The 13,132-nt window shown below is 54.0% G+C and overlaps 1 protein-coding gene across 3 annotated transcripts in view; it reads right to left on the bottom strand.

Annotated features, from left to right (window-relative positions):
- AXIN2 (axin 2) overlaps positions 1–13,132 on the bottom strand; it is a 24,912-nt gene extending 11,780 nt beyond the window's left edge. For 2 of the 3 annotated variants that reach the window (XM_032199784.1, XM_032199786.1), the window contains exons 1-3: positions 13,077–13,132; positions 11,048–11,977; positions 4,990–5,130 (exon numbers count right to left, since the gene is read on the bottom strand). In XM_032199784.1, coding sequence (XP_032055675.1) covers positions 4,990–5,130; positions 11,048–11,871 — 965 coding nt within the window. In that variant the 5' untranslated portion in view covers positions 11,872–11,977; positions 13,077–13,132. Of the gene's footprint in view, positions 1–4,989; positions 5,131–11,047; positions 11,978–12,608; positions 12,633–13,076 lie in introns of those variants that run through there. The other variant, XM_032199785.1, reaches the window with a different exon arrangement.

Genomic DNA, 13,132 nt, shown 5'->3' with positions numbered 1-13,132 from the left:
CAATTCTCACCGCCAAATTAGGCTGAGACCACAACTTTCTTCTAGCCCTAAACCACCCCATGGGACATGGGCACTACGGAAACAAGAAGAAGGAGGCTGACGGTGGATGGCCACCGAAGGGCTGCTCCCCACCTCTAGCCCTACTGAAGCTGCTGAGATGTTTCTCCTGCCCTGGGGCTGCCCAGCACCAGCTGGCCACTGCAGGGTGCAAGCAAACACGGGCCATGCCCTTCGGCACAACGTCACTCCCCTCATGGCCAGGAAGCCACAAGGAGAGGCCAGGAGAGGAGCATGGGTGCCAAGAGAGCACTGCACGGCCTGCTTGAGGCGACACGGGGCATTCTCATCCGGCCACGCAAAATAAAATAAAAAAATTCCCTCAGTTGGGATGAAAGGGCCTCCCGCAGACAGTGGGGACAACCAGAAGAGCGTGCCTGGAAATCCTGAATGTCTGCTGCCACCCCTTCCCTCAGACTCGTGGAATAACCTTGATCTCCGGCCCAGTCCCTTTCATCCCTCTGCCCCCACACCTTACTCATCCCCAGCACAGCAGAAAGCTGTGGTGGCCGAGCAGGCAGCAGCAGCCCCGCGTGCCCAGGCCATGCTGGTGGTGCGAAGACACGTTTTGGGTGCATGGCCAGAGCCGACACACAAGGGGATGCCACCCCGGGGTGTCAGGTCCCTTGTCTGGGGGTGATGGCTAGATCCCACCGCTCCACGCTCACGGGTTGAAGCGCCCTGTCTCAGGCCTTCATGAAGAGCTCAGCTAATCCTTCAGTGGCTCTTGGAGTGACTGTTTTGATGGGCAAGACGAAGTCGCAAAGCCCAGAGTGAAAGAGCAGAACAAATTCATCTTCGTGAACTTGGAAAAATCTTGATAACGAGAGCGAGCACGCTGGGAGCCCACAGGCAGTCTGTGATGCCACAAGATGATCACCAGGCTCCTGCAGACGCAGCCTGTGAGCGTGCATTGTGCTCCAAGTGAAAGGAGCTGATTGTGCCCCCTGCACAACACGGGGCTGCCTTGTGGGGAGGCAGCTGGCCGTGGCCACCAACCGCAGCTGCTGGTGGCCCCCGAGTGTTTGTGCTCCGTGCGTGGGCACCTGACGTGCTTGCATGAGCCTGGGGGAAGGATGGGGAAGAGCAAATCCTGAGTGAAAGCCAACTGAGCTGCACCTTCAGGGAAGCATCTGTTCGCTGAGGCTTACTGAGATGAAGGTCTCTTAGGGAAGACCTTCATTACAGGGAATAATGAGTAAAACAGACATTTGAAAGGTAAGTCAACGCCAGGGTGAGCACATTACCTGCACCCATACAGAAAGGTCTAATCCCGTTAGCAGTCAATGGCAGAGGAGGTGTCCTCCATCAGTGGCAGCCCCAGAGGGGAGCGCAGGGGGGATGCTGAGGGTCTGTGCTCAGCACCCAAGGCCACGACCAAGGGACAAGGAGGAGCTCCTCACCTCCCTCCCGCTGGGTCTGCCCGCAGGAGATGCCATCCCCACATCCCCAGCCCTTGTACCAGGCTGGGTGCAGCTCTCCTTGCGGGGTGTCCCCATGTTCCCTGCGCTGTGGGACCACCTCTGCCCAAAGGGTTGGTCCATGAGCGAAGGAGCAGGAGCTCCAACAGGAGCCAGGCAGGGTGGCTCGAAAAGGAGGAGAAAAGCGAAGCCCTGCAGCAGCCGACTCAAGAGCGCGGCTCCTCTCTTTATTTAAGATCTGCCCTTGTTCAGGTCAGTGTGAAGGCCGCTCCTTTCCCCTAAACCTCCTCTGGTTGCACAGCGGAGCCCCAGATCAAGCCTCCTGCTCCCTGCTTTTACAGCCCTGCCTTGTCAGAAGAGTTTTACAACTTGTAATGAAGTGCAGAATTAAAGGAAAAAAAAAAAAAAAAAAAAAAGGTATTTCACTGTGATGGGAAGGCAGTGCAGCTTGGGAAAGTCAGCCTGGAGAATGAGGAGGGACTTTTATAGCCAGTTTGATGAGTGCTTTCTAAATCTGGGCCTTCCACATGAAATGGGGGAGAACGGACAATGCCAGATTAGAAGGGCTGAACAAAATGCGGTCACCTACTGCAGGAGGGACAGGCGGGCAGAGCTGGAGCCAGGCTCAGTACAGCCAACAGATACGGTGAGGGGCAAAACCCCGACCCCCTTTGATGAGGAGAAAGTGCCTTTAAAACAAAAAGGCTGGGCTTTGCCAGAGGCTCCAGCACAAAGCACGGGTTTAGGGTCAATGCCAAGCACGAAGGTGCTCCTCTTGGTGCAGCCTCTCCCCATGCTCCAGCAACAAACATTTGCACTCACCTTCTTGGCTACTGAAGGCTGTGGGCTGAGGAGCTACAGGGTTTAGGCACTAAATAGTAGAGTTTAATTATAAACATTTCAGCTAACCAGGCTGGGGCTAAGCCAATCTGTTTCTGGGGGAAATACTAGTTTGAAGTCTTCTACCCAGTCAGCTGCCATTTAAGCTGAGCCAATTATCTTAGCCTTTTGACTCAGATGTGCCTGACCTAACCTGAATGTAGTTTTACTGCTGCTTTGAAATATCAGACTCATGCGCATATGCATTCACTCCCATCTTCATTTGGCAACGGCTCTGAAACAAGCCTCTGATCTTGCCAACATCAAAAGCCTGGTTTGTAAGATAAGGTAATATTTGAAGTTTGCTCAGCAGCATTCCCCTGTGTCCAAAGTAAATCCATAAATAAGATATAAGCAAATAAAAAAAAATCCCCTTTCCTCTCCCCCCCCCCTCCCCAATCAAGAAATGGAAATATACATTTGCATGATGCTTTGTGGCTGTTACAAAACATAGGCACACAGGCTGATCCCTGGCATCTAACATAGAAAAAAAAAAATAAAAAAAGGCAGCTTGTGCATTATTTGGAGACCTCTCCAAAGTCCGGCACAGTTGAGGTTTTAGATATATTTTTTAAAAAACTGCCTTTGCTGTTATGTCTGACAGACTTTTCCAGAACAAGTTTTTGCTCTTCAGTCGATACCAACGCAAGCCAAAGGAACTCATTTCCATTCGCCCTGGCGGAGCAGAATAAAACCGGGTCCCCTGCTGAAAAAGTGGCAAAGCCTGGCAGCAGGAGAGCCCCCTGGCACGGCCCGCAGGAGCCGTGGGGCTGGTGCCCCCACCGCATGCACAGTGCCTTCAGGAGCCGGCAGAGCCAGGTGCCAGGAACTAATCCCAAATGTTTTACTGCCATCTTGGCAGCGGCCCTCCGTCTCCGTAAAGGAAGTTTTACATCAGCCTTATACTTCAGCCGAGCCTCAAGAAGTGCCAATTTACCTCTCCGGCTCTCAAAACACAACCGCCCCGCTACCCGCCCGCCCCCAGCCCCGCAGATGGAGCGGGGACGCCCGGGGAAGTGGCTCCACAGCAGGACCCGGGCCTTTGGCAGGGCTGCTCCCCCCCTCCAGCCGCCCCCCAACCTGGAGCTGTGGGCAGTTTAATCAGCCAAGCTTCCCCAAACTCTCACAGCCTGCACGGGCTATTGTTATGGCAGGAAAAAACAGGCAGGCTTCTTTCATGCGCTGCTTTATGGGGAGCTCCTATTCACTTGTTCAAGGAAATTTCAAAGCGGGCTGCTACCCTCTTATCCCCGCTAAGCTCCCCTGGACTAACAATGGGCTGAAAGCGATTCAGTTAAGCCTTTCATCCACCATGCACTTTATTTCTCACTCAGTGCTCTCATCTGTATAAGGCCTACAATTGGCATTGCTGTGAAGAGAGGGTATAATCCTAGCCCTGTGAATCCCAAGTGACCCTACACTGGTCCAGAAATGACTAACCCAATGAATGCTCTGTTGACACATGATCACATACAACCAGAGCCAGTAAGAAGAAATAAAGAAGTCACCCTATGATTCAGCTCTTTTATTTAATGCCAATATTGTTCAATAAGGGAATCTAGTGGGACAACAAACTATTTTTTTCCATAATATCAGTTCAAAACACACTTGTGCATTAAAAAAAAAAAAAAAAGAAAGAAAGAAAAAAGCTTTTGTTTATGCATCAAGGATTTTTGGTAAATCCTGTTTTCCATTGTGCAGCATCATGCAGCACTGCTGACTTAAAAAACCCAGAATGCAAATCTCCCCGAGGGGAGCACGGGAATCGCTGGCCACAAGTGACAGAGGCACTGGGGAAGTTTCACTGGTGAGAGCAGAGCGCAGCGCTGTTATCTGGCAGGTTGGTTTTTCTAGAGGACTCGTACTTAAGTGAAGATCATGAAACACAAACGGAAGCATCTGCCTTCTATCCAGTTGAAGAAAATGGTCCTTAAGAGCACTGTGCGAGCCCTGCCGTCTCTTCTACCCCCAGACACAAAAGCCCCATTTCTCTCCTGCTGGGGAAGGCAAACTGGGGAAGAACAGTCGCACACCGCACTCCCAGCTGCACACTTCTCAGCAGAGTCAGGAGGAAAGCACAGATCCTGCAGTTCCTGGGCTCAGCCACAAAACCACCTCTCATCCCTACCCTCCGAACACACTCAGCCCTGCTCCACGCAGCTCCATTCAAATGGCCCTTTGAAGACTGCCCCAGCCACACTAGATGAGCAGCTATTTGCCCCTTCAGGTCACTGGCCCTATTAATGTACATTCTGCCATTACCAATGAACCTTAATTACAGCAAGTACTTCCTACAGGAAGCAATCTCCTTCTCTTTGATGACTGATAGCTAGTTAAGGAAGCCTGGCCTTAAGACAGAAGGCAAAGGGAGATGCCCTCCTGGGTTAGTCAGGCAGCACTACCAGCACAGGGGAAAATACATTTGCTCAGCTGCAGCTGCACAAAGCCAACAGAGGGTTCACCACCTCACTCCACCCAACACCTACGGCGACAGCACGAAGCACGAGGCTGCCAGGCCTCGCTACGCCCCCCAGTTTGGCAGGACCCTCACTCCCACCAGTCCCCACCACGTTATCAGCACGGATTTAGGGGTGGCACGTCCCAAAGGGCCCGAGCAGGACGGGATACTCACACGCTGCTGTCCGTCATCGACATGGAGTCGTCCGTCAGGGCATCACTGGATATTTCGCTGTCGTTTGCACTCGTTGCGGGGGCAAAGACGTAGCCGGAATTCACATGGTAGGGGTTAACGGGGTCGTTCCTCTTGAAGGACCTAGGGATGAGCAAAACAGGAGTCCAGTTACCAGTCAGGCTTGTGCTGGAGGACAACACACAGGTTTAAGGGCAGCACTCTCCTTTTGGGAACCACGGACCAGCTGCTCAGGCTCTTGGGGAGCAACCAGCCGTCCACAGCGTCTAAGAGCATCCAAAGACCAACCTTAAAGATGTTGCTTTTGGCGTTGGACATGCAGTTTAGAAAATCCCATGAAGCACTCTGGCAAAAAAATTAAATCCCCTGGGTGCTCTGACCCCTTTAGAGAGTTGCTCCTTAGAGCTTGGCGCTGCTCTGCTGTTGGCATCAGCAAGCACAAGATCAAGAAGCTCAGAGCTCAGGTCCCACTGCACTCTGCTGAGGGTCCAGCTAGTAAATACTTCAGTCTGCACTGAATGCAGGAGTTAGGGGCCCTGTGGGAGAACCCGTTGTGGTATCTGTGTGGCCTGCAACAGAACTGCCCAGAACTGCTGGGGCAGGACCACCGTGTGTCACAGGGAGCTCGGCCACAGCCACCATCCACTGCCTCTGCCCTGGCCTCCCAGAGGGCTGCCATCTTCCCCGCACTATAAAGAGCCCCAATTTAAGGAGAATCAACTACTTCCTAGGTTTGGGGTTTATTATGCTTAGGGTTGGGTGAGGGGAGAGGAGGATGGGAGGGCAGGACCAGCACGGCGTGCTGTGGGTGGTGCTTTGAAGGGGAAGGTGGCAGCAGCTCGAGTTAATGGTTACTGACACCAACACCACGGGCTTGGCAAACCCAAAAAGCCCCAGAGGGGTGTTTGAGCTGAGCACCCAGGAGCAGACACGAGGAATTCAAGGCGATGGCACGGTGGTGGCACCAGCAGTGTCACCGTGTGGGGGAAAACGGGTGTCCCTGTGCCCGCTGGGGGCCACCTCCAGCACCCCCAAGGTCCCAGCCAGGATCAATAGGATCATCTTGGGCAGGCGATAAGGGGATTAGGCAGGGAGCTTCTGAAGCTGCGTGTTAAGGTGCACATTTTGTTCCTCTGCGAGGGAAGATGGGGCTGTTAAGCTTCCGCCTTTGTATATCAAAGCAAAGGGCCTTGTCATCTGATAAGGACTGCTGATTTTAATAATTAGGGCCACTTACCCAGGACTTGGGGGCCTAAGGAATGTGCCAGCAGGCTCGGCAGGTTTTTTAATGGGCTTTCAAGCTCCCCACCCCCACGGCGGGGCTGGATGCAAGCGAGCAGCAGAGCGGCCCTAATGGGGAGCAGCAGAGCCCTCCTGCCGCTACCCACCCCATCGCCACCCACCCCATCACCATCCCACTTGCCCGGGCTTTGCTCCACTCTCACAAACATCCAGCCTGCCCCACCGGGAGAACAGAAGCCTTTACAAAGGCTGAAGTTAAAAAAAAAATAATGAAAAAAGCAAAAAAAAAAAGGAGAGGGAAACATGGGGGAGCTGATGGGCCTCTCTGGTATGAGGCGCAGGGCTGGGGCTGCTCGCAGGTATTCAGCCCAGCCGGGGCTGCATTCCTTTCCAAGGGAGGCCAAGACGTTTCTGATGAGGAGATCAAGATGTTAAAAAATATATAGCCAAAAAAAAAAAAAAAACCAACAAAAAAACACCAAAAAACGAGATAGCGAGGAATGCCACAGGAAAGAAGTTAAATCTTCAAAGATAAATTAATTCCACATGTGGGCGAAACACTAAGTTATCCCACTACTACTCCAGAAAAGTTCCTCTAGAAACGTGCAGCCTTCTGCTCAGCGTCAGGGGGACTCTGGAGTCCCCGTGACACTGCCCAGGTCCTCGGGGGGCTGCTGGGCTCACTGCATGGGATGCAGCTCATCGTGGCTTTGACTTGAAACCAGCTCAGGTATAAGGAGAGCATCTGAGGACCATGGGGCTCGGTGGAGCAGGATGGTCCCCAGCCCAGGACCACTGCCATGCCCAGAGGGGTCTGTGCTGCCATGCCCAGGCAGGCTGTGCTGCCATGCTGTGCTCTCCCCGTGGATGCGATTGCTGGAGAAGCTGCGGTGGGGGCGGAGGCAGTGGCTCCGTATGAACACGGCACAGGGCGAGGAGGTGTGTCCAAATGCAGCGTTTGGGAAGATATAATTAGAGAAAGTGGCCAGAACTAACTCATCTTCCCAGGCAGCACCGGGCTGCAGCACTGCATCACCTCCCAAAACCCCAGACACAAAAACCCCCAAAGTTTACGATTTTTTTTAAAGCTCCCCCTTCGCCACAGCACCCTCCAGAAACCCCCACATACTTTATGCAAAGCAGCCCCCGCCGGTTTGCTCGCTTTAATTTTTATTTTAATTCGACCACCTTACTCCAGTAATTGCACCCAGATGCACCGAGCTGCCTGCGAGGGGTTTAAATTCCAGGGGAGAGCGGTGGGCTCCTGCTGCAGATGCTGCGCCCAGGCACCCCCCCACACCCCCTAGAGCCTCCAAACCCCACATGCAAAGTGTTTTCAGCTGTCAGGGAGCAGTTGCTCTGTAGTTTTGAGAAGGCAGCCTGATGTTTCCCCCACTGCCCTTATCCTGATGCTCGGGCAGCTCCGTGCGCTGCGTTGGGCCAAGGGCACAGCAGAGGTGGTGCACGGCCCTGAGAATTTCAGGGGCTCTTGGTGCTATCCCCTGTTAGAAGGTGCAGTTGCAGAGAGTGTTTTGTTTTGTTTTTTTTAATCACCAAACTCTACTTCCTCCAAATGAAAGCGCTCTGGCAGTTCAAACCCCAGGTTTACACAGAGAGAAGTGAAAATCTACAAGGAGCGTTTTGAGGCAAAACTGAATCTCATTAAGTGTTTCCTTGGGACAAACATCACCGGGCAATCACAGGTTTAAAGGCAAAAAAAAGGAAAAAAAAAAAAAAAGCCTGCACAAACGTGAAAAAAAAAAGTGTATTTTAACAAAACTATGTTAATCACAGCTTCCATGCTCTAATTGTAGAACACTGCTCGGAGCATAGCTTTACAATGGCATCATTTACTTTGATAATTGAAGCCAAACTCGGTTCCAATAACTTCACACAAAACGAGCTCCACCGGCGGGTTCTTTCAAAGGCCAGGAAGCCCTCGGAGCCGGCAGAAGGCCATCTGCAAGCCCCAGCCTTCCCCGAGCAAGGCCAGCCCCACTGATGTTAGAGCCCAGAGCTTAATGGGAGGCAGATGAGTCCACCTTGGCCTGAACAAAAACACCCTGTGCGGCGGCGCTGCAAAGGAAGGAGCCCGGCTCTGTGTACACAAACTCGTGCATGATAAATTTAGAAGCGCGTATAAATAATAGCTGGAATTCCTGGACAATGGGGCCAGGTCCAACGCTCTCGGCGGCGCGGGGAGGCCGCTTTTAACCTCCCCGCAAGGCGCAGGGGAGGGCAGGCGCTCTAAAAGGACGAGAGCTCTCTAAGTGGAGAATATTTCCTGTGTTAGGGCTCCAGATACACCAGGCAGTGATTCGCATGCACGTGTTGTCACTTCACTTCTCTTCCTGGCCGGTGCTGGGGCTGGGGCCAAAGTCTTGCAGCTCGCCTGGTTTCTGTGGTCTCCAGCTTGCCATGCTTTTGGCCGTGACTCCGTGCCCTGGGCTTTCCAGGTGGTCTCCCATCCAAACGCTGGGCTGGCCCCAGATTGCTCAGCTCCTGGGATCAAGTGCACTCAGCCCGGCTTCTGCTGCTCTGGTCACACCGAAACCCACTGAGGCAAGTGGGAAGAGCTTGCACAGCACTTGCAGAACATAACACGCTGGGGAGGAGAGCAGGAATCCTTCAATTCCATCGCACATACTAGGAGGGAGGTGTGGTTTGGCCGCTCACCAGGAAAGCCTATGTGTAAGCTTCAGCTCCAATCCTAAATGCAATCCTAAATGCTGAGCGATCAGAGATAGCCCGTCCATATGCTCATCAGCTCCTAGCACATGCACGCACAAGTGGCTTCACAAACGGACAGCTCGGGGAGGGACCCAGAAGCATCTCAGCTTGACCTCCCTCTCTTTGCATTGAGATCTCCTGGCCCCATGGAGAGCAAACGCTCCTGGAAACTCAACAGAAGGTGATCAAAGCCAAAGGCACCACCTCGTGTCCTGGGAGGGTAGATCTGATGCGTGAGGAGCAAGCTGCACTAATCCTCGGTCAAAAAGAAAAGGGATAAAAGGCAAGGGGGGAAAAAAAAAAAACCCACAGCACTCATCGGGCAAGGAGCCACAGTTGTGCGAGAGCTCTCACGGACAAGGAGCATGTGGGTTTTCAGCAGGGCCTGCAGCACTGCTAGAACATTACAGCCCAAGCCCTTCCAGCTCCAAACACCAACAAAGGCTGCAAGATAAAAGCATCCAACATCCCCCTCCTGGAAAGCAGGCGGAGGGGCAGCAGTTCAAACCAGGTTCTGCAGAGCAGCAGCTGCTCAGGCAGCGACACGGCGAGGCACGAGACGAGGATCCCCCCAAAAACCCCACGTCCCCCACACGCCAGCTGCCAAGCGGCGCCTCCGCCCCGCGCCGTCTCCCAGCAGGAGAGCCCCCGAGGCCACGGCCCTCCCGTCCCACACCCACGCTGCCGGCTGTCACCCCTCCAGCAGAGGGGAAGGACCAAAACCGCCTCGTTCAGCCCCACAGCATCGCCCCTGCAGCTCGGAGGAGCCCTCCCAGCTCCTGCTGGGGCAGGAGGAGGCTCGGGCTCGCAGCCCCGCACCAGGAAGCCCTGCACAGCTGGAAGCTCTCTGCAGGGCAGGAGGAGAGAGCACTCCAGCACAGCCTCCCCTGCGAGGCAGAGCGCAGCCCAAAGCAGCCCGCTGCCCTTTGATGTCCATGAATCACAGACACGCTCTCAAAATTCCTGTAAACGAGATGTCAAACACTTACCCTAGCAAAACCCAAACTCCTCGTCCAGCAGACAGGAGCGCACATCTGCCAGCAGAGCCCTCTCCTCTCAACCCTGATTCAACAAGCCACATTTATGGTAAGGGTGGGGAGAGGAAAGAATACATTTTCAGAGGATTATACAACTCATCATTTGCTCATCAGAGTCTCTCTTCCCCATCCCCCTTCTCTCGGAGAGGGCTCTGGCTCTCCTCACCCTCATCTCCTCACCTCATCATCGTTTCTTTTGCTTCCAACAAAAGGAAGGGGTCGGGGTGGCAGACATGCCCCTACCGAGGGCACCAGACTGTGCCATCCCACAACCCACACCATCCTCTCCAGCTGCCATTAGGCACAACCACGTCTCGCAAGTTCAGCTCTGAGTACACAGCCAAGAGGAGAGCACCAAAGACCTGCTCTTACTCCACACCTGGGATGTCTGCGCTACCTTCAGCACTCCAAATTAAGTATCCCTCTGTATACGTTGGCTCGAAGCCACCCGAAATGGCTTTGACACGATACCAACCGCGAACGCGCCGAGAGAGGCTGCCTATCACACAACCACCGCCAAAATAAAAGAAGATTTTCTGCAAGTTGCAGAGTTTGATGTAGTAAGTGCATACATTTCCTGCTCCACGACCGCACAATTGCTTCCCACATAACCAACGTAGTTAAACGCTGGCTGATGGTGAAGTTGGTGGACGAGTAGGTTACATTATTCATGTGTCTATGTGATCCTCTCTACTCCTGCGCTTAATAGGTTTGAAAGTTGAACCAATAATTAACGTATGTCCGGAGGACATAGTTGCTATGAAGTTTTTGATCTATAAGAGAACTGAGAGAGCCAACAGAGCTCAAGAGCACAGTATCTTGTTTTCCCTCTGCAGAGAAGGGGAAAAAAAAAAAAAAAGGAAAAGCCAACGCCCCCCAAATTCCACAGCACTCGGAGGTGCGTGAAGCACCGTGTCCCCTGCGAGCCCAGCCTTCCCCGGCCTCGCTGCTCGCCACCCACCAGCCTCTCCAAAAGCAGCCTCAAAGTCCTCAAAGTTCACCCAGAGCACAAGTCCCACGGCTTCCCTTACCTGTAGCCGCTCTCGATGGTTTCCGTAGCTCTGACGTTCGCTGTAACCCTCAACGTCTTGCTGGATAGTCCAACCACCGAAGGCAGGATTTTGTTTTTAAAGTCTGCACAGCTCCATTCCTCTTCTTCATTCAAGGTCGGGAGATAGCCACAGACAACTTTTAAGCTCCCCAGTCCGTTGCTGTTGATGTAAGCAGGATTCTCTCCTCCACTCCTTACATATTCGAGGTATATATCAGAAGTTAAAAACATCTGGTAAGCATTTTCCTCCATCACAGTCTGAATCTCAGTCTGTGCCTGATCAAACATTATAGAATCTATCTGCTGCTTCTTGATGCTATCCCTTATGTAGGTCTTGGTAGCAGGCTTGAGCTGCTTGGAGACAATGCTGTTGTTCTCGATGTACCTTTTGTATATAGCTTTGGCTACTCTTAAAGTTTTGGTATCCTTAAGGTCCATCTGCCTGAAGCCATTGCAGGCAAACCAGAAGTCTAAGGTATCCACACATTTTTCCCTTTCCAAGAAGGTCCGAAAAAGATAGGCACCATCTTGATCTCCCAACAAGGAATGCAAGGATTTGGTCCATCTGGCCAGAGGGGAGTCTGGAGACGCGCTGCCTTCCGGCTCCCCGAGCCCGTTCTCATTCCTCCTCGGGGCAGGAGGCACCGGCATGGCCTTGAAGCTTTGGCTTTTCCCGAGGAAGGAGCTGGGGGGCTGCGGGCATGGTGCCTCTCCTTCCTCCCCCGGGACAGGGGGCCGGGGGGCGTCTTCCCTGAAGCTGCTGCTGGGGTCTGGGAGGTGGGCGAGGACCACGGCGCTGCTCATGGCTCCGGAGCCCGGCGGGGAGAGGGGCGAGGAGATCCTGCAGGAGCCGCCTGCGCCTCCGCCTGCCTCTCGCTCAAGTCAGCAGGGGATCCTCTGAGCCTCCTCTCTGCAAAGGGAAAAAGGGAAAAAAAAAAAAAAAAAAAAAAAAAAAAAAAGAGAGAGAGAGAGAGGGGAGGGGGGGGAGTGGGGAGGGGGGGGAGAGAGAGAAAAAAGGAGTATTGATCTAATCAAAACCAGATCCTCCCAACATCAAAGACAAAAAGTAAACAGGCTTTTCAACTCTTCAAAAAAAAAAAAAAAAAAAAAAAAAAAAGAAAGAGAGAGAGGGGAGGGGGGGGAGAAAGGAAGGGGAGCGGGAGCGCGGCTCCATGGCAGCCCGGTGGCGAGCACCAGCCCCGCTCCAAGCAACTCCCGGAGCACTTTTAGGGGGCCGGGGGGGGCACCGAGACCCCCCCCCCCCAACCCGGAGAGGCCTCGGGGGGCGCTGCCCCATCGGCTGCTGCCCATCGGGGCCCCCCCAGCACCCTCCGGACCCCCCCTCCCGGCTGGGGCAGCGCTCGCCCCATTTCGGGGTACCCCCCTCCCGTTTGGGGGCTTTTTGGGGCGCTTCGCGTGAAATCCGGGAGCGGGGCACGGGCAGCCGGACACCACCCACTCCTCCACCCCCCCAAAAAAATTAAAAAAAAATAAAAAAATAAGATGGATAAAGGGGGAGGAAGGGGGGGCGGCAGGCGTACCTGGGCGCAGGGGGCAGCCCGGGCTCTCTCCGGGCAATAAATGGAAATGAAAGGGAAGGGGTCGGGGTGGGGGGGGGGGAGGACCGGGGGGGGTGAAACCTCGCTGCCCGGCGTTGCACGAAGCCCAGGCTCGATCCCGACAGAGGAAAAAAAAAAAAAAACCCTGCTCCCTGGAAAAAAAAAAAAAAAAAAAAAAAAAAAAAAAAAAACCTGCTCCAGAAATGGCGACGGGCTGGGAGGAGGGAGCTGGGCACCGCGCAAAGGGGGGAAAAGTCCGGCACGCTGCGGCTCCCCCCGCAGCCCCCCGAGCGGGGCCGGGAGGGATAATCACCGAAATCAAGGCAGAAACAAAACCCCCGAAATAAAAAATGAAATAAAACCGTCAAAAGGGAGCGAAACGGATGGGGGGGGGAAGCGGCCGGGGGGGGGGGGGGGGGGGGTGCGCGCCCCCCCGAAGTTGCCACTCACCGCGCAGCCGGAGCTCGCTGCGCGCCCGGCTCTGTCCGGCTGTCCGTCTGTCCGAC

Source organism: Aythya fuligula, chromosome 18, assembly GCF_009819795.1.
Source record: "Aythya fuligula isolate bAytFul2 chromosome 18, bAytFul2.pri, whole genome shotgun sequence".
NCBI classification, from domain to species: domain Eukaryota; kingdom Metazoa; phylum Chordata; class Aves; order Anseriformes; family Anatidae; genus Aythya; species Aythya fuligula.
Note: the sequence above shows the minus strand (reverse complement) of the source record. Positions and strands in the feature narration are given on the sequence as shown.